This window comes from Protopterus annectens, chromosome 4.part1, assembly GCF_019279795.1.
Source record: "Protopterus annectens isolate FY-2018-M chromosome 4.part1, PAN1.0, whole genome shotgun sequence".
In the NCBI taxonomy this organism is placed as follows: domain Eukaryota; kingdom Metazoa; phylum Chordata; order Ceratodontiformes; family Protopteridae; genus Protopterus; species Protopterus annectens.
Window position 1 is genome coordinate 235,083,075 of NC_056734.1, and position 26,936 is coordinate 235,110,010.

Sequence of the window (26,936 nt, forward strand, 5' to 3'; positions counted from 1 at the left end):
TTTCCATTTTTTGAACTGATGTCCTCTTGTGTGTTATTTGAGCTCAAGGGCTCACTTGCACACTGGCTCACTATTTGTTTATGGCTGTTCAAATGGAGTGGGAGGGAAATTATCTTCTGGCTGCACTTGCGAGCCATGCTTATTTTTTATTATCTTCTTCTGGCTGCATGGTGAACCGAATGGAAAGGACTGCTGCGTTCTCCTGGCTGCATGGCGAACAGAAAGGACTGCTGCATTATCCTCCTGCTTGCGGATTTATTTCTGGCTTGAAGTCTGAAAGGAGTGCTGCAAGACTCCTCATAAAATCTGTGGTTTTCAGGATTTTTGTGGCAAATCACTGAAGGATTGAATTCACTAAATAATGACAGGCATTTGAATTTCAGACTTCAAAGTCTTCAGAAAATAAATGGTAGCACAAAACCTTTTATTCTAGCAATTTTCTAAGTTTATAAGATCAGTATTTGAAATTTCTCCCTATTTTGGGGCTGTATTCCCCCATTATTGACTTTGTCCATGTTTTTTGTGCTATGACGTTGACAGCTATGGTGATAAGTGAGAAGTGAATTCTGTATTCCCTCATTATTGGCTTTGTCCAGGTTTTTTTGTGCTAAGAGGTTGAGAGCTATGGTGAGAAGTGAGAACAGAATTCACTAAATGATAGCCATTTAAGTTACAGTCTTCCAATCTTACAGGAAACTGCTGATTTGGCATAGTGGTTTGCTGCTCTGACTGTAGTACACAGGGTCCTGGGTTCAATCCTTGGCAGTGAAATGCATGGTGGTAACATATTTTATTCTAGCAACTTTCCAAAATTATACAAGCAATATTTAAAATGTTTCCCTGGTTTTTGGCCTTTTGACCCCCCCCCCCAAAAAAGGCTGAAATTGAAAATAAGTGCAAGAAGCTGTGTAAGATGCCTATGGCTTACACTACTGTCATTATATATATATATATATATATATATATATATATATATATATATATATATATTGTGTGGTTGTGGAAGTAGACTTTTATGATGGAAATGTTCTGAATTGGGCAGTTTTGTCATTATTGGTTCATGAATTGTGTTTCATTGCCTACTGGAAAAATGTTCAAACAATAAATTTAAAATGCGTTCTGTCTAACAAGTGTGCTGTATGAACATGTTTATGTTTCTTGTTTTGTGTGCAAGGGGCCAATGATTTGAAAATAGCCCAAAGGTAATCTTTATCCACCACTGGCCAGATGCATTTTCTTTGAATGTGGTGTGGGTTTCAATGCTGTTTCAATGAATGTGAGTTTCAAGGGCAGAAAAGTTTTAATGCTAAGTCTATTTTCTTTGTGAGACACTATTGCTTTGTTTAGCAGATGTCTGTTAGTGTTTGTGCATTGTGCTATAAAATGTAAACATAAAATTCAAATCATTGTAGAAGTAAAGCAGTATGCATATGCACACATTAGTGTTTATGGTAAATGGGACAAAATAGCCAGGTATTGGGACACTGGAATGGTTGCAGGGGGATTCTGGTGTCATATTTTCGTTGTCTATTCTTCAGTTTGCATTTGAAAGTTGGCTTCCCAAAATTCGACTGGAGTGGGCGGGGTTACATAATTACGTATGCAAATTCTATGTTAATCAGCGTACAGATTTGTACCTATTTTTCATGGGCCTTGTCCAGATGTTTGATGTTTCCAGGTTGAGAGGTATGTCTGTATGAGCACATGCATTCTAGCATTTCAGCACAAACTGTCTGCTGTCTGATTTACCTAATACTTTGAATTAAATGTAAAGTAACAGATAGTAGTATATTCTGTTTCTCATTACTACATTACTGAATATGTTCTTTTGGCTAAGAACACATGTAGTGCAAAATGTGAATATACAAAAGGTTATCATCTGTGTTTCTTATATTTAGGACTTGCAGTCCTGCATTCAATTTCCTTTAAGCTCTGCATTGTCACTTACTAATGTTGTTTCCTTTGATTTTTTTTTTTTTGTACAAGTTCCTTAAATAAATACTGACCAGCATTGCTAACCAGTCAGTAAAATGAATTTAATAAAAAGAATCACATTCTCCATGACTATCTTCATGCCTTTGGAGAAATAGAGTATAATTGCGCCATTTCCCACAAATCTGAGAACGTAACCCACAGAGGAACAGAAATATAATCAGAGAACTGCTCCTTATAAATAAATGAGTTGTGACCCTGACTTAATTGTTATTCTGAGGGGAAGTATGATCTCATCCAGAGAGCTGGTGCCAAAATACTCTCTTTTAAATAAGTACCATTTCCATAAAAATGACACTGATATAAAGAGAAAGTTATAATCATGTTAAAATTGATTGACAAACCATACTAACTGTGCATTAATGCATGTGTGCAGTGGGAGATATACAACTATTTTATCATTTAGAGAAGAAAATAACATTGGTATTGTACACATATTGCTGTATACAAGTAGTAGGGAAGGAGCAAAATTTAGGTTAGATGGAAGAAAGTACATAATATTAAGGTTTTGTTAATAAAATTCAGGAAGTTTGTTATCACAAATACAAATTTCCAACACAGGGAATTTTCTGATATACGACATTATAGATGGGGTGGCTAATTACTGTTAGAATAATATTTAGGTCTGCAAATTCTAGTGTTTTTATTTACAAAAAAGTTTTTGTTTTTACCAACTTCTGGTTGTTTTTATGGTGCCTGAAACTTCCAATTAACATGTTACCTGGATAAACAAAAGATTATGCTTAATTATTTATTTTTTTGTTTTGTTTTATATGTTTCTTTACCTCTTAGCTAAATAATTGCATGGGATGTTTTATTCCAAAAGTCTGAGATTACTGTTAGAAAACTGTTTCAGGCCAATTGGTAAGTCTGTTTGCTGCATCTTTCCAGAAGTACTGACTGAACTTCCAAAGTAGAGACCTCCTCTTGAAACGTACTGAAATGTTAAGTGGGCAGTACTCCAAGTTCATGGGTTGTGGCAAGCAACTCTGTGGCTCTTGGATTAATTGTGCACATGCTGTCAATTAAGTTATATTACTTATTCCTCACATTCTTCAAATTTAAATGCCATAGCAACACTATAAAAATACAGCATAGGCACATCTTTGGCTTGTATAACACACATTTTCTATACATCTGGAATGCATAATTAATTACAGAACTTGCATAAAATGTAGCATGTATGTGACTTCACTCCACTTACTCTACTGCACGTGACCTTGATTTAATTAAAAATAGATCCTTGTTATTCATTGCCAACATAATCATTTCTGACTTACCACTGGATTCTCAAAGATTTGCCACAGATCATTATTATAATGACTGATGTTATAATTTGCAGTTGAAATAATTCTTCCATACTCATGTCGATTCACAATGTACATAAACACCCCCTAATAACAAAGATATCAGTTAGAAATGCTGACTTAAAAAGTATTTTTTCACATTCTAACCAAGTATAGCAATAAAGTCACATAATGTTTTCGTACAGAATGTAAGCAATTACCTTTGTTTAGCATTATGACAATAAGATGTTACTAACACAAGGTAAACAAACAAAGCAATAAAAAGAAATAATGCCATTCATACAGCTCTTGAGTTCTGATTTTTTTTCAGTTAATAGAATTTTAATGAATCCCTCTCTCAGTGCTGGTATGTGGTTATATCTTTTGGGATGACTTAATTAATTTCTTGAAGTTAAATATAAATTATTCTAAACTGCTACAAGTTTCTCCTTTGCTGTAGGAAACATCTACACGGTTGCTAATTATTGTAGCTTACTTGTAGTCTTATCCATCAATAAGATCATTGTTAAATGTTACTCAAGCTGTATATAGAAATATATACATCCATTTAACTATTTATGACCAGTGAGGATCAAGGGAAACTTAACCATTGGAGAAGAAAAACTACACAAAAGCAAGGCAAGTTTCTAAGAGATATGTGTATATCTGGGTTTTCCTGCATTAATAAAGGAAATCTACTTATCATGCACCATATGCTACATCACATTAAAGAGCTCAAAATGTTCCTGTGTGGCAAACAAAAGAAAAAAACAACAAAAACAACTTCAACAAAAGATATAACATATAAATGCTAAAAGGTTATATGCCAAGCTTAAAGTACCAAAGAAAATAAAAAATAACATTATTTTATTTTTACTACTGCTGCAAATGTTTCATCCGTACAGCTCACTTATGAAACATATTAAAAGCAGAAGACTTTTATAATCAAAGATACAATGTAAATGTCAAATAACTAACTATTAAGTTCCACTTAATAAATGTTTAAGACCCGTACACAAATATATAGTTAAATTCTCTTTTCCTGTGTGGACATCATTTTAAGATTTTAAATTGTGGTTACTATGCTGCAATACTTCATCTGAGTAATCGTAATAATGTGACAAATGAGTTGATTTCATGAAAATAGATATTAGAATCTGTTCTGTTGTCTTACAAATGATGGTTGCCTGGGTCATTATCATCCCTCTGCCCCATGAATCTATGTGGAAAAAAATCAAAATGACTTTTCAAGTTTGAATAAAAACATTTAATTATGCATATATACAATACTATTTTATACCAATGTTAGCATGATCTTTAAAATGGAATATTGTTTTGGGTGGGGATTCAAACACTTCCCAGTATATGTTTCTTGCCCATAACTGAACTGTCTCTTATGAGATCTACATATGTTTCATGTTTTCCAAAGAGAAATCATTAGGACCTTTATTTGTTATTTATGTAGGAGAGTGGCGATTAATCTGAGTAACAGAATGCAGCAATGAAAAATATAATAAAGTCATGGATTAACTGATGTAAAAATAAATATGACATAAATCATGCTTACTGTGCATAAATAAGACTAACAATCTCACATCTGTATGAGACATACCCAGAATGAGCACAAGATAGTCTGCAAATGCCTGACCAGAGAATTCTTCAGAATTTCAGCTTCTAGGTTTGTTAGTGTTTTTCTAGCAGTAAAGCTGTATACTTACTGCTTATGTATGAGACTACAATGATGATACTAGTATACTTAATAACAAAGGGTGTGACATCTTCACAGCTGCATATTTCCTTTCTGCAAACGCTGAGATTTTCAACCTATTAAGTAAATCTTGGCTTTCACACAACAGTTTGTAGGCAATTGGATTTTGACTTTATGTACTGCAGTTAAAACCAACATGTTTAGAACCGGAGTTAATGCTATCCATAAAGTCTGTGAAGTAATATTCTTTAATTACAGAATGAGATTATGCACTGAGAAACATGTTATAAAAGGTGCAAAAAAATAATTGTACAGACTGAAAACTGTTGGACCAGTCCATTAAGAATCAGACCCATCTGACAGCTTATTATGTTATCTAGTAAACCATGGGAAAACTAAACAAAGTGCAATATACTACCCTTTGCAAGTTACCCCAGTACCATAAAAATGACCCAGATTTGCAAATATATTACCCTTATCAAATTATGCAGCCATTAGTGTTATGAGTTGTCAAGACTTGTGTCATGCCACTTTATCTAGGTATCTTATGCTGCTAATTATTTGTTTATTTGTTCTTTGGTGTCTGGGTTAGTCTCACTGCATTCAGAGTAGGGAAAATTTGGCCAGGGCACTATGAAACTTCTCCTACTATTTTTCTGTAATTGTTGTCAGTAACACACCACTCTCCTACAATATCAGTACTGAAAGTAAAAAAGGAATCCATGTCCATACACCTGGCATGAGAATAGAAACCTTTTCATCTTCCAGCACTAGAGGAAAGAGCATTGCATGCTAAGCCATTGACACTGACAAGTTGCTTATTTGATTTATACCAGTCAAACCAAATGTTCCTTTGATCCCAGGACTAGTGTGTGTGTGTGTGTCTGGGGGGGGGGGGGGGGGGGCAATGGGCACAAAGTAGGCAACTGGTTCATTATTTTTTCTTTAGTGAAGCTAGTCAACCAAAAAAAATGGTTTACTATCAAAATCTCATAACACAATTGTGCGAATCACCACTTACCCGACTCAGAATGTTGTAAAATCCAAATGCTGAACGTTCACATAGCTGAAAGTGGTAATTTAGGAAAGTTGATAACTCAAGAATGTCGATTTTACACAAACTACCTGGACTTCAGTTATGTCCTATGAACATTTTCCAGGGGGGGAAGCCCCCATGCTCCCCCCACACCCCCTGCTACTTAGACAACTAACTCCAAGGTCACGCTACAGTGAGGGAAAGGGTAGATTTCACGATCCTCACTAAAGTGCAATCTGCATTCAAAATGATGAATCCACAAGAGTGAATGCACACTAACATTCTCTCTTGTGGAGTCAAACATTTAAAAATTGATGTTGACACCTTGGAAGAGTACTTTTCGACCTTCAAAGGTCACATAACTGTTTTATGACATTTTGATGGCAAAGAAAAAACACATGTAAAAGATAATACAGAAACCTTATCCATTAGTGCCAATAAGCGAGAATCAAGCCTCAGGTCCTGAAGATGTTCTTCATCTCACATTGCTGCAGTCCTGACACTTGGGTAGTCCGCTGTCCCAGTCGGCCCGAATACCAAAGTATAAGGCTGACGTCGGTCAAGGCGCATTAGTCTGACGTCAGGACGTCAGGGTACAAATGCGCATGACCGATGTCATTTCCTCAGTCTTTTTTGCCGCGTGGTCCGATGCAGAAGCAGTTTTGCAAGTGCAGGTTGGCGTTCTGAGATTTTCCGAAGTCGGAGTTTCAGACCGAATCCAAGTTGGCTAAGTACCCCGTTGGGGAATATTTTGTTTTTTTCTTGCCTCAGTATTTTACCGGATGTCAGAAAAAGTGAATAACTGTATTTCTTGTGGGAAACAGATACCTCATAGGGATTACCATACCTTGTGTATACCTTGCTTAGGGCCTGAGCACGACGTTGTTGGCTGTCGCTCTTGTGCTAGATTTAACAAACGCACTATAAAGAGAAGATTAGATTGTGCCAGGTTAGTTTTGGGAAGCGTGTAATTATAAAATGCCGCCGGATGCTCCGGCGCCCGCTTCTCAAAAAGCGCAAGGACAAAACAGCAAAGCCTAGGCTGGAAGAACCGTCCCGGACGCCGGTTCTTTAGAGGGCTCGGTGGAGCCAGAGGTTCAGCCAGAAATTTCTTTGGAATCCCAGGGAGAGACTTTATTACTGCAAGATGTGACCTCTCAGGAGGTAGGCCAGGCGGAAGGGGCTTCTCAGGTGGCTGTTCTTCCCTCCCTTCCTAAGGTGGTTAGGCCCTCCCTGCTGTTTCCAAGGCTTCTCCCAGGGGCAGGCCAGGTTTTGTTTCAGGTGTTACCCCTAGTTCTTCAGGGTCTGTACCTAAGAAGCATATGCTTAAGATGGCAGAAGATTTGATTACTATGATTAGAGGTTCTATGCCCCCTCCTGATAAGAGGCCTAGGGTGGAACCTGAGCTTGGGAGTTTTGAGCAGTGTTCGGATGCTTCTGAGTCTTGACTGAAGACTTGCAGGAGTATTCCCTTACTCTGATTCTGATGTAGATGATTCTACTCCTTCTGCTTCTCCTCCTGAGGATTTTTCATTTTCAGAGACTCTTCATTCCATGAGGGAGCATTTTAAATGGGAAGGTCAGGATTTCTCTGATTCCAGGAAAAGGCTTAGGGAATTTTTGTTTCTACCCCAGCATAGGCCTTTAGCTATACCTCCTGTTCTAGATGTGGTGGAGGATGTTTTTGCAGAGGCTTCTCTGAACCCTGATTCTTTGCCTCCTGCTCCAGTTAAACCGGACAGATATTATAGGGTGCCTGAAGCTCATAAGTATCTTTTAAGAGTCCTAGGGCAGACCCAGAAACTGTTTCACAGGGCCTAAAGGTGTTAAGGCTTCTGTTGTTAAAAATCCTGTTCCTCCAGATAAAGAGGCAAGGGCTTTGGATAGATGGGGAAAGAAAGTGTATACTTCTTCCACTTTGGCCATGAGAGCTTTGAATTGCCAGTTTCACATGTTGAAATACCAAAATTATCTCCTTTCACAATTAAAGTCTAAGGTAGATGCTTTGGCGGAAGGTATTGAGTGTAAAGAGTTGCAGGATTTAGTTCATGTTTCTGAACAGGTGGGTAAGCATTCTTTGCAATGTGGTTTTGATGCTGTGCAGGCCTCTTCGAGGGTGGCTGCCACTGGTTCGGTTCTTCGCAGGCATGCCTGGCTGAGGGATCAGAATTTAGCTGAGCATGTGAAGACAAGGATTTTAGATGCTCCTTTACAATCTGATGTGTTGTTTGGTTCGCCTGTGGAAGCAGTTCTAAAGAAAATGGAAGACAAGGCTAAGTCTATGCAGACTGTTAAAGGTTTTGCAGGTTCAGCCTCCAAGTTTAGTAGAAATTGGCCTACCAAGGGGTGGACATATCCTGCTTATGATTCCCAGTCTAGGGGTAGGTCTAGACGTGGTAGGGGCAGAGCTCAAGGTTCTTTTAGGCCTAGAACAGGGAGTTCACCTGCTCAGTCTTCTGGTGAGGGCAGGGGTCAGTCCTTTCGTAAACAGACCCAATGACCTGCCTTTTCAGCTGCCAGAATTTTCTCGTCTGGCAGCACCTTTGGGAGGAAGGTTGGCACTTTTCAAAGAAAACTGGAGTTTAATTACCCAAGACAGATGGGTATTGGATATCATTCACCACGGTTACAGGTTTTATTTCCATACCTTGCCTCCTTTCAAAGGCATGCCAGACATTCCTCCTCAACAAAGGAAAGAGGCTCACAAGCAAATTTCTCTGTTGCTCCAATTAGGGGCCATTCAGCCGGTTCCTGTGCCAGAGAGGGGCCTAGGATTTTATTCTCGCCTGTTCCTAGTACCAAAGAAGGGGAACACGTGGAGACCAATTTTGGATCTGTCTATCCTCAACACTTATCTGGACATTCCCAAGTTCAAAATGTTGACGTTACAACAGCTTTTACCACTGCTGGGCAAAGATCACTGGATGGTAACTTTGGATCTCAAGGAAGCTTACCTTCATGTTCCTATCAGACTAATTTGCAGGAAGTATCTGCGTTTTCGAGCTGGGAATTCTCATTATCAGTTCTCTGCATTGCCCTTTGGCTTATCTACTGCGCCCAGAGTGTTCACAAAGGTTCTGGCTCCAGTGATAGCTTTCTTCAGGCTAAAAGGAATACAAATCTATCCTTATTTGGACGACTGCCTGATTCTGGCTCAAGAAAGGGACGTGCTTCTTCAGCATTTGGAATATGTGATAGCAGTGCTAAGATGCCTGGGGTATTCTGTGAACGAAATAAAGTCCAGTCTAGTACCCTCTCAAGACATGTGCTTTCTGGGTGTGAGACTGAATACAGCAACCCAGATGGCCTTTTTAACCCCGGACAAACAAAAGAATCTTTCTCTTTACCTCCATCAACTTTCTCATCAGTCCATGCTGACTGCAAGGACAGTCCTTCAAGCCTTAGGGTTCATGGCATCTTGTATTCTGGTGCTTCCCAATGCCAAACTGCATATGAGGAAGCTGCAATGGTATCTCAAAAATTTATGGACACAGCACTGCCAGGATTTGGACACTGTCATTCCAATAATACCTTTCTTTCAAAAGGAATTTTTGTGGTGGGCTCAGGAATGTCACCTAAACAAGGGACTCTCTGTGACCCGGCCAGAGGCGAGTCAGATTTTAACGACAGATGCCTCAGACACAGCTTGGGGAGCTCATCTGAATGGAAAGTGGATACAAGACAAGTGGCCTGCCAGACTACAGCATCTACATATCAACATGAAGGAGATGTTAGCAGTCCAGTTTGCATTAATGGCCTTCAAGGATTTACTTCTTCCAGGACAGGTGTTGATTCTGACAGACAACACAACTGTCATGTGGTACATCAACAAGCAAGGGGGAACACATTCTTATCCTCTATGCAGGCAAGCAATGATTTTGTGGGAGACTGCTCTCAGTTTGCAACTGAATCTTCAAGCAAGGTTTCTGCCAGGAGCACAGAACTCCTTAGCAGATGTGTTAAGCAGGCAAATCATGGATCCCCACGAGTGGAAACTGGATCTTCATGTATTTCAGACATTGACAGTGTCCTGGGGAACTCCAGACATAGATCTGTTCGCTTCTCCACTAAACCACCAGCTGCCAAAGTTTTGCACGAAAAGGTTTCATCACACAGCCTGGAAAGTGGATGCTCTTTCTTTCAGTTGGAAAAATCTTCATGTGTATGCCTTTCCACCTCTGCCTCTCCTCTCAAAGGTACTCCTAAAGGTCAGACAAGACTAGCCAAGGATGATTTTAATAGCTCCAGATTGGCCTCGGCGGCATTGGTACCCATTGCTGAGGAGTCTGGTAAGGAAGCCTCCATGGCCCTTACCTTTGATTCCACACCTATTGTCTCAGAAGGACGGGCATCTACTCAATGTCAAGCTTCACTCTCTTCATCTAACAGCCTGGCATATTCTGTTTTGAACCATAGCAGGTCTCAGCTTCCTCAACAAGTTTTGAATGTGATTATGGAAGCTAGACGACCTAGTACAAGGAAAGTGTACGCAGGAAAATGGAAGAGATTTTTATTTTGGTGTGCAGCAAAGGATTTGGATGTTTCTGAGCCAAATTTGAGTGTGGCTCTTCAATATCTTACTGAGTTATTGGACAAAGGTTTGTCTTTCTCTTCCATTAAGATTCATGCTGCAGCAATTTCAGCTCACTATGATTGTGACCCACCATTGTTTTCTCATCCTTTGTTCAAGCAATTTCTTAGAGGGGCAAAGAATATAAGACCCCCACGCAGAGCTCCTACTCCTGCTTGGGACCTCAATTTTGTGTTGGAGAAACTCACTCTACAACCTTTTGAGCCTGCAGCTACTGCTGAATTGAAATATTTGTCATGGAAGACTGCTTTTTTGTTAGCCATTACCTCTGCAAGAAGGGTGTCTGAATTGCAGGCCCTTATGGCAGTTGAGCCTTTCCTGATTTTTCATAAGGATAGGGTATCTTTACGTACTAATCCTTCCTTTATGCCTAAAGTGGTTTCTAGTGTGGCTTTAAACCAAACTATTCATTTGCCTACCTTTTATGCAAATCCCCAAAATAAGGGGGAAAAGATTTTGCACACTTTAGATGTACACAGGCAATTACGTTATTATTTAAGCAGGACTAAGGATTTTAGGCAGTCTCAGCAGTTGTTTGTTTCTTTTGCTTTGTGTTCTCAGGGTAAGCCTGTGTCAAAACAAACTATTTCTAAGTGGATTGGGTTTTGCATTACTTTCTGTTACTCCCATCATGGCAAGGAGATTCCAGCTGGGATTAGGCCTCATTCCACTAGGGCTACTGCCACTTCAACAGCATTTCTAAGGGGGGTGGCAACTAAGGATATTTTGGAGGCAGCTACTTGGAGTTCAGTACATACCTTCTCTAAGCATTACCACCTTCCTCTCTACTCTAAATCTAGGGCTGGTTTTGCCACTGCTATTTTACAGGGCATGTTGTCAGCTCCTGCTTCTTTGTGATTTGCCATCCTCCCTTACCTCTGCTTTGGGATTCTACCCAAGTGTCAGGACTGCAGCAATGTGAGATGAAGAACATAGTACAGTTTTGTACCTACCATAAATGTAGATGTTCGAAGATCCACATTGCTGCAGTCCAATTTTCCCTCCCTCCTTCCCCTCTGTGTTTAGGGGTGGTTGTGTGGGTGGGATTGTACCTTTCTTACTTTGTATATATTGTACATATATTTGGTACAGGGGTGTTTGGTGTGTTGTAGTTTTTTTTGGTTTGGCCTTATCTTTTTAGGGTCTTCTGACATCTGGGGCAAGAAAAGACTGAGGAAATGACATCGGTCATGCGCATTTGTACCCTGACGTCCTGACGTCAGACTAATGCGCCTTGACCGACGTCAGCCTTATACTTTGGTATTCGGGCCGACTGGGACAGCGGACTACCCAAGTGTCAGGACTGCAGCAATGTGGATCTTCGAACATCTACATTTATGGTAGGTACAAAACTGTACTTTATAGTGGCACAAAACTAGAATAATAAAGGTAAATCCACATGTGTAAGACATTATGCAAAACCTATCTTATCAGCATCTAGAGGCCAGAATCAAAGCCTTGGGCATGGACCTGAAAAAAAAGTAACAATAACCTATACATGTCCTCTAGTGCATGACTATGGTAAAAAAAGACAACAATTCTGTAGCAGCAGAACAGCTTGGAGTTTCTTTTTTGGATGAATATTATTTTATATTACATTATATTTATTGACAGCAGGAAGAGGCAATAAACTAATCCATTAATATTTTACCTCCCCTCTATCTCTACCTTCCGCCTTATCTTTTTTTACCTATGCCATGCTCTATTGAATATTACTGTGAATTCTCTAAAAGCCATCCCTGCAGTCTATCCCATGGGTTCATAACCCTCTCTTTTTGTAAGTACTTTGATGCTGGAGGGAATGACTATGCACCAGCTGCTACCTGCACCCACACCCACCCCTTCCATCCTTCATGTTCTGCTTGCCCTCCACACATTCCCCTATTCTTTTTGTTCTGCCACTCTTGCCATCCTTCTTGTTCTGCCTGCACCACCAGCCAGCCCCTCCATCCTTCTTGTTCTGCCTGCACCCCCACCCACCCCCTCCATCCTTCTTGTTGTTCTGCCTGCACCTCCACACACCTCATCCATCCTTCTTGTTCTGCCTGTGACCTCACCCACCCCCTCCTTCTTTCTTGTTCTGCCGCACCCCCAATTTCTGCCTGCACCCCCACCACCCCACACACTCCTCCATCCTTCTTGTTCTGCCTGCTGCACCCCCACCCATCCCTCAATCCTTCTTGTTCTGCTGCACCTGCACCCAGCCCTGCCATCCTTCTTGCTCTGCCTTCACCCTCACCCACCCTTCCATCCTTTTTGTTCTTCCTGCACCCCCACCCACCGCTCTATCTTTCTGTTCTGCCTGCACCTTGCATCCCCTCCATCGTTTTTGTTCATGATGAGCTCTTTTTAGCTTCCTGACATGATCCTGTGCACAACGATCATGTCTTTCTGTCTCTTCTACTCTCTAGCAAGCAGAACATCAAATACTCTAGAGTCTGGTAACATCATCTTTCCCATTATTGCCACACACATTTCTGGTCACTTTCCCCTGTGATTCTTTCCAGCATCCTGATATCCCATTCCTTCAATGGTCACCAGAAGTGCACAAAATAACTAAAGTATGTTTTTTTCAGGACTGGTAGAGCAAAATCATTGGAACTTTAACTTGGAGTCTGCTTTCTTAAGAATACACCCCCAGCTACCTGTTTGCAGTTACCAGTGCTCTGTCATTAACCTACTTTTGATACAGTCCAAATGTGAGTCACACTCCCAGATCCTTTACATGGTCTATTTGCATCAGTTTTCCTCCAGTAAAATGATAACTTCAACCACAGCTGTGGCCCAACTGCAGAACTTTGCATGCATCTACAATGGACCTAAGTTCCAAGTTTTCTACCTCTATTTTCAGACTTTTTTATTCTTTCTTAGACTCTTCTTCCCATCATATAAACTGTAGCTACCTTTGTAACACCAGTAAAGAGGTATTTTTGAACTCTCTGTTCCACCGAGTATCTGTGACATAAGCACAGTGGTGATTACTGTGCCATGGACTGACACCCCATCTAATACTCCGGTAGTCATTTTTTCTTTATACTAACATCATTCCTATTAACACAAGCCTCTGTATCATACCTTGCCTTTCTCCACATTGACTTCTGCTACCCATTTTGCTCTGCCTCCATCTCTATGTTTCTCCTTTCCCCTTCATTTATGGCCAATACTTTGTCATAATTGTTGACTTCATTGACCTCACATTCTTCTGTACCCACATCTGCATCTTCTTCATACTACTGTCCGTAGTCTGAGTACTCCAGGGCAGGCTCACCACCACAGTTTGCAATGTTCCTTCAGTGCATCTTCTTCATACTACTGTCCATAGTCTGGGTACTGCAGCGCAGGCTCACCACCACAGTTTGCAATGTTCCTTCAGTGCATCTTCTTCATACTACTGTCCATAGTCTGGGTACTCCAGCGCAGGCTCACCTCCACACTTTGCAATGTTCCTTCAGTGCATCTTCTTGATACCACTGTCTGTAGTCTGGGTACTCCAGCGCAGGCTCACCTCCACACTTTGCAATGTTCCTTCAGTGCATCTTCTTCAGTAGTCTGGATACTGCAGCGCAGGCTCACCTCCACACTTTGCAATGTTCCTTCAGTGCATCTTCTTCATACTACTGTCCATAGTCTGAGTACTCCAGCGCAGGCTCACCTGCACACTTTGCAGTGTTCCTTCAGTGCATCTTCTTCATACTACTGTCCGTAGTCTGGGTACTCCAGCGCAGGCTCACCTCCACAGTTTGCAATGTTCCTTCAGTGCATCTTCTTCATACTATGGTCCGTAGTCTGTGTACTGCATCGCAGGCTCACCACCAAAGTTTGCAATGTTCCTTCAGTGCATCTTCTTCATACTACTGTCCGTAGTCTGGGCATTCCAGCACAGGCTCACCACCACACTTTGCAATGTTCCTTCAGTGCATCTTCTTCATACTACTGTCCTTAGTCTTGGTACTGCAGCGCAGGCTCACCACCACAGTTTGCAATGTTCCTTCAGTGCATCTTTTTCATACTACTGTCCATAGTCTGGGTACTCCAGCGCAGGCTCACCACCACAGTTTGCAATGTTCCTTCAGTGCATCTTCTTCATACTACTGTCCGTAGTCTGGGTACTGCAGCGCAGGCTCACCACCACACTTTGCAATGTTCCTTCAGTGCATCTTCTTCATACTACTGTCCGTAGTCTGGGTACTCCAGCGCAGGCTCACCACCACAGTTTGCAATGTTCCTTCAGTGCATCTTCTTCCTACTACTGTCCATAGTCTGGGTACTCCAGCGCAGGCTCACCACCACAGTTTGCAATGTTCCTTCAGTGCATCTTCTTCATACTACTGTCCGTAGTCTGGGTACTGCAGCGCAGGTTCACCACCACACTTTGCAATGTTCCTTCAGTGCATCTTCTTCATACTACTGTCCGTAGTCTGGGTACTCCAGCGCAGGCTCACCACCACAGTTTGTAATGTTCCTTCAGTGCATCTTCCTCCTACTACTGTCCATAGTCTGGGTACTCCAGCGCAGGCTCACCTCCACACTTTGCAATGTTCCTTCACTGCATCTTCTTCATACTACTGTCCGTAGTCTGGGTACTCCAGCGCAGGCTCACCACCACACTTTGCAATGTTCCTTCAGTGCATCTTCTTCATACTACTGTCCGTAGTCTGGGTACTCCAGCGCAGGCTCACCACCACAGTTTGCAATGTTCCTTCAGTGCATCTTCTTCCTACTACTGTCCATAGTCTGGGTACTCCAGCGCAGACTCACCTCCACACTTTGCAATGTACCTTCAGTGCATCTTCTTCATACTACTGTCTGTAGTCTGGGTATTCCAGTGCAGGCTCACCACCACACTTTGCAATGATCCTTCAGTGCATCTTCTTCATACTACTGTCCGTAGTCTGGGTACTGCAGCGCAGGCTCACCACCACAGTTTGCAATGTTCCTTCAGTGCATCTTCTTCATACTACTGTCCGTAGTCTGGGTACTCCAGCGCAGGCTCACCTCCACACTTTGCAATGTTCCTTCAGTGCATCTTCTTCATACTACTGTCTGTAGTCTGGGTACTCCAGCGCAGGCTCATCTCCACACTTTGCAATGTTCCTTCAGCGCATCTTCTTCATACTACTGTCCATAGTCTGGGTACTCCAGCGCAGTCTCACCACCACAGTTTTTAATGTTCCTTCAGTGCATCTTCTTCATACTACTGTCCGCAGTCTGGGTACTGCAACGCAGGCTCACCTCCACACTTTGCAATGTTCCTTCGGTGCATCTTCTTCATACTACTGTCCGTAGTCTGGGTACTCCAGCGCAGGCTCACCTCCACACTTTGCAATGTTCCTTCACTGCATCTTCTTCATACTACTGTCCGTAGTCTGGGTACTCCAGCGCAGGCTCACCACCACAGTTTGCAATGTTCCTTCAGTGCATCTTCTTCATACTACTGCCCATAGTCTGTACTCCAGCAGGATCACCTCCACAGTTTGCAATGTTCTTTCAGTGCATCTTCTTCATACTACTGTCTGCAGTCTGGGTACTCCAGTGCAGGCTCACCTCCACAGTTTGCAATGTTCCTTCAGTGCATCGTCTTCATACTACTGTCCGTAGTCTGGGTACTCCAGCACAGGCTCACCACCACAGTTTGCAATGTTCCTTCAGTGCATCTTCTTCATACTACTTTCTGTAGTCTTGGTACTGCATCACAGGCTCACCACCACACTTTGCAATGTTCCTTCAGTGCATCTTCTTCATACTACTGTCCATAGTCTGGGTAGTGCAGCGCAGGCTCACCACCACAGTTTGCAATGTTCCTTCAGTGCATCTTCTTCATACTACTGTCCGTATTCTGGGTACTCCAGCGCAGGCTCACCACCACATTTTGCAATGTTCTTTCAGTGCATCTTCTTCATACTACCGTCCGCAGTCTGGGTACTGCAGTGCAGGCTCACCACCACACTTTGCAATGTTCCTTCAGTGCATCTTCTTCATACTACTGTCCGTAGTCTGGGTACTGCATCGCAGGCTCACCACCACACTTTGCAATGTTCCTTCAGTGCATCTTCTTCATACTACGGTCCGTAGTCTGGGTACTCCAGCGCAGGCTCACCTCCACACTTTGCAATGTTCCTTCAGTGCATCTTCTTCATACTACGGTCCGTAGTCTGGGTACTGCAGCGCAGGCTCGCCACCAGAGTTTGCAATGTTCCTTCAGTGCATCTTCTTCATACTACTGTCCGTAGTCTGGGTACTCCAGCGCAGGCTCACCTCCACACTTTGCAATGTTCCTTCAGTGCATCTTCTTCATACTACTGTCTGCAGTCTGGGTACTCCAGCGCAGGCTCATCTCCACACTTTGCAATGTTCCTTCAGTGCATCTTCTTCATACTACTGTCCATAGTCTGGGTACTCCAGCGCAGGCTCACCACCACAGTTTTTAATGTTCCTTCAGTGCATCTTCTTCATACTACTGTCCATAGTCTGGGTACTCCAGCGCAGGCTCACCTCCACACTTTGCAATGTTCCTTCAGTGCATCTTCTTCATACTACTGTCCGTAGTCTGGGTACTCCAGCGCAGGCTCACCTCCACACTTTGCAATGTTCCTTCACTGCATCTTCTTCATACTACTGTCCGTAGTCTGGGTACTCCAGCGCAGGCTCACCACCACAGTTTGCAATGTTCCTTCAGTGCATCTTCTTCATACTACTGCCCATAGTCTGTGTACTCCAGCGCAGGCTCACCTCCACACTTTGCAATGTTCCTTCACTGCATCTTCTTCATACTACTGTCCGTAGTCTGGGTACTCCAGCGCAGGCTCACCACCACAGTTTGCAATGTTCCTTCAGTGCATCTTCTTCATACTACTGCCCATAGTCTGTGTACTCCAGCGCAGGATCACCTCCACAGTTTGCAATGTTCTTTCAGTGCATCTTCTTCATACTACTGTCTGCAGTCTGGGTACTCCAGTGCAGGCTCACCTCCACAGTTTGCAATGTTCCTTCAGTGCATCGTCTTCATACTACTGTCCGTAGTCTGGGTAGTGCAGCACAGGCTCACCACCACAGTTTGCAATGTTCCTTCAGTGCATCTTCTTCATACTACTTTCTGTAGTCTTGGTACTGCATCACAGGCTCACCACCACACTTTGCAATGTTCCTTCAGTGCATCTTCTTCATACTACTGTCCATAGTCTGGGTAGTGCAGCGCAGGCTCACCACCACAGTTTGCAATGTTCCTTCAGTGCATCTTCTTCATACTACTGTCCGTATTCTGGGTACTCCAGCGCAGGCTCACCACCACATTTTGCAATGTTCTTTCAGTGCATCTTCTTCATACTACCGTCCGCAGTCTGGGTACTGCAGTGCAGGCTCACCACCACACTTTGCAATGTTCCTTCAGTGCATCTTCTTCATACTACTGTCCGTAGTCTGGGTACTGCATCGCAGGCTCACCACCACACTTTGCAATGTTCCTTCAGTGCATCTTCTTCATACTACTGTCCGTAGTCTGGGTACTCCAGCGCAGGCTCACCTCCACACTTTGCAATGTTCCTTCAGTGCATCTTCTTCATACTACGGTCCGTAGTCTGGGTACTGCAGCACAGGCTCACCACCAAAGTTTGCAATGTTCCTTCAGTGCATCTTCTTCATACTACTGTCCGTAGTCTGGGTATTCCAGCGCAGGCTCACCACCACACTTTACAATGTTCCTTCAGTGCATCTTCTTCATACTACTGTTCTTAGCCTTGGTACCGCAGCGCAGGCTCACCACCACAGTTTGCAATGTTCCTTCAGTGCATCTTTTTCATACTACTGTCCATAGTCTGGGTACTCCAGCGCAGGCTCACCACCACAGTTTGCAATGTTCCTTCAGTGCATCTTCTTCATACTACTGTCCGTAGTCTGGGTACTGCAGCGCAGGCTCACCACCACACTTTGCAATGTTCCTTCAGTGCATCTTCTTCATACTACTGTCCGTAGTCTGGGTACTCCAGCGCAGGCTCACCACCACAGTTTGCAATGTTCCTTCAGTGCATCTTCTTCATACTACTGTCCATAGTCTGGGTACTCCAGCGCAGGCTCACCACCACAGTTTGCAATGTTCCTTCAGTGCATCTTCTTCATACTACTGTCCGTAGTCTGGGTACTGCAGCGCAGGCTCACCACCACACTTTGCAATGTTCCTTCAGTGCATCTTCTTCATACTACTGTCCGTAGTCTGGGTACTGCAGCGCAGGCTCACCACCACAGTTTGCAATGTTGCTTCAGTGCAACTTCTTCATACTACTGTCCGTAGTCTGCGCAGGCTCACCTCCACACTTTGCAATGTTCCTTCACTGCATCTTCTTCATACTACTGTCCGTAGTCTGGGTACTCCAGCGCAGGCTCACCACCACACTTTGCAATGTTCCTTCAGTGCATCTTCTTCATACTACTGTCCGTAGTCTGGGTACTCCAGCGCAGGCTCACCACCACAGTTTGCAATGTTCCTTCAGTGCATCTTCTTCATACTACTGTCCATAGTCTGGGTACTCCAGCGCAGCCTCACCTCCACACTTTGCAATGTTCCTTCAGTGCATCTTCTTCATACTACTGTCTGTAGTCTGGGTATTCCAGTGCAGGCTCACCACCACACTTTGCAATGATCCTTCAGTGCATCTTCTTCATACTACTGTCCGTAGTCTGGGTACTGCAGCGCAGGCTCGCCACCAGAGTTTGCAATGTTCCTTCAGTGCATCTTCTTCATACTACTGTCCGTAGTCTGGGTACTCCAGCGCAGGCTCACCTCCACACTTTGCAATGTTCCTTCAGTGCATCTTCTTCATACTACTGTCTGTAGTCTGGGTACTCCAGCGCAGGCTCATCTCCACACTTTGCAATGTTCCTTCAGCGCATCTTCTTCATACTACTGTCCATAGTCTGGGTACTCCCGCAGTCTCACCACCACAGTTTTTAATGTTCCTTCAGTGCATCTTCTTCATACTACTGTCCATAGTCTGGGTACTCCAGCGCAGGCTCACCTCCACACTTTGCAATGTTCCTTCGGTGCATCTTCTTCATACTACTGTCCGTAGTCTGGGTACTCCAGCGCAGGCTCACCTCCACACTTTGCAATGTTCCTTCACTGCATCTTCTTCATACTACTGTCCGTAGTCTGGGTACTCCAGCGCAGGCTCACCACCACAGTTTGCAATGTTCCTTCAGTGCATCTTCTTCATACTACTGCCCATAGTCTGTGTACTCCAGCGCAGGATCACCTCCACAGTTTGCAATGTTCTTTCAGTGCATCTTCTTCATACTACTGTCTGCAGTCTGGGTACTCCAGTGCAGGCTCACCACCACAGTTTGCAATGTTCCTTCAGTGCATCGTCTTCATACTACTGTCCGTAGTCTGGGTACTCCAGCGCAGGATCACCTCCACAGTTTGCAATGTTCTTTCAGTGCATCTTCTTCATACTACTGTCTGCAGTCTGGGTACTCCAGTGCAGGCTCACCTCCACAGTTTGCAATGTTCCTTCAGTGCATCGTCTTCATACTACTGTCCGTAGTCTGGGTACTCCAGCACAGGCTCACCACCACAGTTTGCAATGTTCCTTCAGTGCATCTTCTTCATACTACTTTCTGTAGTCTTGGTACTGCATCACAGGCTCACCACCACACTTTGCAATGTTCCTTCAGTGCATCTTCTTCATACTACTGTCCATAGTCTGGGTAGTGCAGCGCAGGCTCACCACCACAGTTTGCAATGTTCCTTCAGTGCATCTTCTTCATACTACTGTCTGTAGTCTGGGTACTCCAGCACTGGCTCACCACCACAGTTTGCAATGTTTCTTCAGTGCATTTTCTTCATACTACTGTCTGCAGTCTGGGTACTGCAAGCAGGCTCACCACCACACTTTGCAATGTTCCTTTAGTGCATCTTCTTCATACTACTGTCCGTAGTCTGGGTACTCCAGCGCAGGCTCACCACCACACTTTGCAATGTTCCTTCAGTGCATCTTCTTCATACTACGGTCCGTAGTCTGGGTACTCCAGCGCAGGCTCACCTCCACACTTTGCAATGTTCCTTCAGTGCATCTTCTTCATACTACGGTCCGTAGTCTGGGTACTGCAGCGCAGGCTCGCCACCAGAGTTTGCAATGTTCCTTCAGTGCATCTTCTTCATACTACTGTCCGTAGTCTGGGTACTCCAGCGCAGGCTCACCTCCACACTTTGCAATGTTCCTTCAGTGCATCTTCTTCATACTACTGTCTGTAGTCTGGGTACTCCAGCGCAGGCTCATCTCCACACTTTGCAATGTTCCTTCAGCGCATCTTCTTCATACTACTGTCCATAGTCTGGGTACTCCAGCGCAGTCTCACCACCACAGTTTTTAATGTTCCTTCAGTTTGCTACTAGTCTCTAACCTATTGTTGACCCTCTCCCCAAGCTCAATATAATTCAGTCTTCAAAAATCCCACAGTATCATCTTTGTTTCTCTTTTTTGCCTGTCCGTCCACATTTTAAACCATACAATATGTGACAAATGGTGGGTAAAAACACTTTCATCTGCATATCCATATCTCCTATGCCTTTCTAAGAATTTAACTCTTTTTAGCACAGTCCTGTACCAGTTAGCTATACCTCTCTAGGTTCATGATCTCAGTTCCCACTTAAGATTAAATGCTAAAAAATGCATAATCATACCCTTCAGTAAATCAGAGCTCCTTGCTAATTATAATATTGATAGCTCACCCCTAAATGTAGTAAGGGACCTAGGAAAACAGACAGTATCCTAAACTTTGACCACCAGGTAGCTACAGTAGTGAGGAAATCCTTCAGTGTGGCTTAACTCATAAGTAAAGTCATGGCATCATGATCAAATGAAGTCATAGTGCTATTGCACTTGGCTCTCATTAGGCCCATAATCAAGTACAATGCTCCCTTCTACATGTACCTAAGCAGGCACTTGCACCAACTGGAGCAGCCCCACAGTTTTTTCACTAAAAAATACAAAGCGTAAGACAAATTTCTTAATCCGCCCAGCTAAAGGCCCTCTCCCTTTACTTTGTCTCATATCATTTACTGAGAGAGGACTTATTCCTAACTTACAAGGCATTCTATGATCCAGCCCTGATGAGAATGTTACATATTCGCAAGCAAACGTTTACAAGGGTAACACATTACATAGGTTCATAGGTTCATACTAGGCTATCTGCCCTAGGGCATTTATAAGCCTAGCCAGAATGTGTTTGGCTTTTGCCACCCATTTTAAATTAATTTTGCTATGCCCTTTTTTTGAGGTTAGTATACTGTGCCTCTGTCTAACAGTGACACAGAAGGCATACCCGGGGTAAACCTACGATCTCCCATCCACTCATCAAGATTCCTCTTGAAGAGAGTCAATGAGGGACTCTGCCTAACCTGGACTGGGATTTTATTCCAGAGTGAAGGGAGCCTCTGGGTTATGAATCTGTCCTTCCAGCATGTCCTATTTATTTCAGTGCTGAGGTTCAAGTCTCTCAAGTGTGTAGCTTGATAGGACTTGGATTTTCTGAGGTGCAGCATGTCCATTAATTCCGGGTTGGACATGGCTTTATACGTCAGGCACAGATCGCCTCTGAACAGGCAGTATGCCACTGAGTAGAGCTGGAGTTTCTTTAACCGGGCAGCATATGGCATCTGTTTGAGCCCTTTGATCCTCTTGGTGAGGTACTTTTGGGGTCTTTCCAGTTGCTGCAGGTGTCTGGTAAGGTACATCCCAAAAGGGGCATTGTACTCAATTATGGGCCTGATGAGGGATGAGTAAAGAGGCACGATGACCTCCCTGATCTAGATGTGAATCCTTCATGATTAGGTGGGCTATATAAAATGTTTTCTAACCACTTTGGCCACGTGGTTGTCAAATGAGAGATTGCTATCAACTTGGGTCCCCAGGTCCTTAATTACTTCTTCTGTACTTAATGGATTACCACCTATGTGGTAATTTGTGGGCACTTTGTTTTTGCCAAAGGGGGTGACTATACACTTTTTGGCATTTAGCTTGAGGCCATGGCTCTGGCACCAGTTGTCTGTTTCTATGAGGCCCTTTTGAAGGATGCTTGTATCGGCTGGAAAGTCGATTATGGCGCCCAGTTTGCAGTCATCTGCGAACTTGGTCAGCCACAGTCCTTCCGTGTTGGCCTGTGCCTCCAAGAAATATATACTGAACAAGAGAGGTCCCAGGACTGAGCCTTGTGGGATGCCACTTGTAACTTGTTTGGAGTCTGACATGGCTCCAGCAATTCTAACCATGTGGGTTCTGTCCTTGAGCCAGTTTGCAACCCATCTAGTGGCATAGGGGTTTATATTTAAGCTGGTGAGCTTATCTATAATGCCCGAGTGGGGTATTGTATCGAACGCTTTTGCGAGGTCCAGGTAGGCTGTGTGGACCACCTTCCCCTCGTCAATGGCCTTGGTGACTGTTTCAAAGAAATCAACCAAGTTTAAGAGGCAGGATCTGCCCTTAACAAAGCCAAACTGGGTAGGATCCAGTGTCTGTAGGTCCCCAATATCTTTATTTATGAGGTCCATGATTATCCTTTCCATAGCTTTGCAGACCAAGCTAGTCAGGCTTATGGGGTGATAGTTTCCAGGATCCGTTGAGGCATCAACTTTGTGGAGAGGGACCACAGTTGCTGTACGCCACTCTTTGGGTACATATCCTGTAGTAAGGCTGAGATTGAACAGTAGTTTTATGTTTGGGTTTAGCTCTTCTTGGAGTTCATGTAGGATGCAGCCTGGGACACCGTCTGGTCCCATTGATGCTGTGTTTTTGCTTTGGAGAGGGCGGCTCTTACCTGAGCATCTGAGATGTCAGGGGCAGCACTCTGCTGGAATAGATATTTGCCCTTTGGTGGGGAGGGGAGAAGTTTGCGCTGAACCTGTCAGCTAGGATGTTGGCAATGTCTGTGGGTTCGTGTATTTTTGTCATTTTGGACTAATTCTGAGCATATCTGGGAATTACCACCCTGGTTCCTAACATAACTAAAGAAAGCCTTGTGATTATCTTTAGTGTCCTGTACAATTTTTCTCTCGGAGCTGGCCTTAGACGATTTTATGAGTGCCCGTAGTTTTTGCTAATACTGATCAGAGATGCCTTCCTTTTGGAATTTTGCTCTATCATTTAGTAGCTTCCTCCTTCTATTGTATAGCTTGTTTATGGCTGGGGTCCACCAGACAAGACGTCTGCCTTTGGAGGATTGGGTCTTGGTTTTATTTGGGATCGCATGATCCATGCATTCCTGAAGGTGTTCATAGAATGCGTTTATAAAGGATTCTGCGGTCTGGACCGTATTTTCCACAGGCCCGGGGACTTTGAAGGATTCCACCTCAGTTTTGAGGAGTGTGAAATTTGCTTTAGAGAAGTTTTTCACTGAGGTTTTCTGGGCAGGTGGTGTCGGGATGTGAACATCCAGTGAGATTAGTTTATGGTCTGATCTTACCAGTGAGGGATACACTTCTGGTCTGGAGCATAGAGTCCCCATGTTGGTGATGATCAGGTCCAGTATGTTTTCCCCTCTTGTGGGAGTGGTAACAAGTTGTTCCATAGCATTTGAGTTTATAAATTCTAGGAACCTTTGGGCTAGGGTGTTGGAGCTAGAGTAATGCTCCCAGTCTATGTTTGGGTAGTTGAAGTCACCCAATATAATGGTGTTTGGAGAGACCTTCATATTTTCCAGTGTTCTCATGAAGGCCGAGTGGGGTTCCTGGGTTAGGGAGGGTGGTCTGTAGCAGGCTATAAACTGGAAGGCAGTTTTTGGACCTGACCTTATTTCTCATTCTAACAGAACTTGCTAAAGTGACATATTCATATCCCAATGGCTGCCTTGTCTGCGAAATAAACTTCCCATCATCATAAAACAAAGCACATCCCTCACTCTTCAAAACCATAAATTCCCGGGTGGGGTACTGTCCATGTCCCTTATGGATAGAGGCAGTCTGTAAAATGGCACAGGGCTCCAACACCCAAAGACCCACTACCCTGATACTACCCCATCCCATATCTGGGGAATTAAGACTTACTGTTGTCATATCCTAGGTATTATTGGCTAGGCTTGTAAAGAATCTTGCACCCAGTAATTACCTATGAACCTATGAATCTCTAGTTCAGAGCTCAGAATTTCTCAGGCTGCATTCTGGAAGGTTCATATATCCCATGACTAAAATCTTCTTTCTCTTTCTTATCTCCTTTAATTTTTTATTGTTTTACATGCTAATCTCTTGATGTATCTAGGTGTAGTGATGCGCATGGTGTAATGATGTCATTAGAAATGAAAAGTTCTGTTATTGTGGCAGATGTAATTACAAACCATCTAACACACACTGCCCCACAGACTGTATAATTAATGCAAATACATTTTGTTTGTTAGAACATAACCCTTAATCAAAGTCCTTATGCTTTGTTTCCCCAATATATACCTTTTGACAATCATAAAAATGCCTTTCTCTCACTCATATTGCCCAGCATATATTTGCAGGCCTCACAATCTGCACATTTTTATTTTCTTCCATAAATAACAAGTCATCATTGCTCTGCACTGTTCTGTCTGCTATACTAGTCTCACTTCTAAAAGCAAAATTCAGGAGACTCGAAAATCTATTCCCTCAGTCTATAATCTGAAAACAACATATGTCAATATTTTGCACTATATTCTCCATACGTAAGTCAAAAAATTATATGCAAAAATATGAATTGCTGTAATATTCCAATTTCTTCCATCGTGAACATATATATTATTTTTATTATTTATACATATGTATGTATAACTGCGGTGGTGGTGCTGCTGTAGCATTGTTGCCTCACAGTAAGACGTTGTCCTGGTCGATTCTCAGCTAGAGCATCTTCTGTTTGGAGACATGCATGAAACGGAGCACCTCCGTTGAAGGTTGTGCATCAGGGACGGCAACTCGGCACGTAAAAATCTTGTATGTATGTATGAAATCCTTTCTTTAATTGCCTTAATTCTCTCTCTCTCTCTCTATATATATATATATATATATATATATATGTAGTCTATATTGAATCAGCAAACGCTGATTCATCTCTATTTAGAATACTAAAAAATAAAACATCTGACATCTATCGATTTTTTTTCAAAAAAAAAAAGATTGCTGGCCTTGTTTTGCCATGACCCCACTGACTGTGCTTCTCGAATCTCGGTGTTGGGGGTTAAGGGGTGGGGGGGGGTTTTGTTTACTTTTTGTTTTTTTTTTTTTTTTTTTTTTTTTTTTTTTTTTTTTTTTTTTTTTTTTTTTTTTTTTTTTTTTTTTTTTGGAAAAATTGCTGTTTTTAAAGCATTTTTTTCATTTCATGATCACTAGCATTTGGTTGATCAATCTGATTTTTTATTATAGACCTATATATATATATATTATATATATATATATATATATATATATATATATATATATATATATATATATATATGTATTCTTCTGCAAGTCCAACTGTATTAAATCTAAACTCATTATGGGTTAATGAAAACTCTAACAATACGCTAATAAAAGCACTCTGTGGAGCATCACCCATCTAAACTTGTACTGCTTCCAAATGGTGCACGTCTTGCACAGGCACAGAAAAAAATCTTCCTGTAAAACTATGTCTTTTAATTTTTATATCTAATTCTAACTGTTTAAGATAAATGAATCAATTTGTTTCACAAACAGGTAAAATATATTATTCAAGACCTGGCCTAAAGCTCATGCATACTACTTGTGCCTGAGTGTATAGGTCTACCAGGAGGTTGCCACCTATATTTATGAATGTAGAGCACATAAATCAACTGCATGTTTCTCTGTGAGCCTGGGTTGTGATGAAAAGGGCCAGTAGACCAGTTCTCTCAGTCAACAAATAGTAAAACAACAACTAACTTACAAAGGTCCCACATCATTATAACAATGGCAACAGTCAACCAGAGCAAATTTGACCCTGGGCCACTAAATTTTGAGTTTCAAGCCTGGACACTAATTTCTACATAACTATACTTCAGTTATTGTTCTTTCCCTGCTAGTACTATTTCCTGTCCTTACCCTCTCTGTGCCCAATGTTCCTACATTATCTCACAGCCATTGCTTATTGTGCAAGTCATAAATTGCACTGCTAGAGGAAACCATTCTTAATTAATGTTTCAAAGTTAAGAACTGGTGACATGACCAGCTAGGCTTGGATCAGTCTGTTATGCTATAAATCTGGCCAAGTAAGAGATATAGTGTGTCTCCTTCCCTGTGTAGATGGAGGACCAGGATTGCAGTCAAAAGTACAGTGCCTCCTGGTGGTGGTAAGTAGCTGCTACAGTACCTGAAAGCAGCAAGTG

The 26,936-nt window shown here is 42.6% G+C and overlaps 1 protein-coding gene across 2 annotated transcripts in view; it reads right to left on the minus strand.

Annotated features, from left to right (window-relative positions):
* LOC122800825 (procollagen-lysine,2-oxoglutarate 5-dioxygenase 2-like) overlaps positions 1-26,936 on the minus strand; it is an 816,734-nt gene that overhangs the window by 170,378 nt on the left and 619,420 nt on the right. For both annotated transcript variants that reach the window (XM_044070112.1, XM_044070111.1), the window contains one exon: positions 3,273-3,386. In XM_044070112.1, coding sequence (XP_043926047.1) covers positions 3,273-3,386 — 114 coding nt within the window. The remainder of the gene's footprint in view (positions 1-3,272; positions 3,387-26,936) is intronic.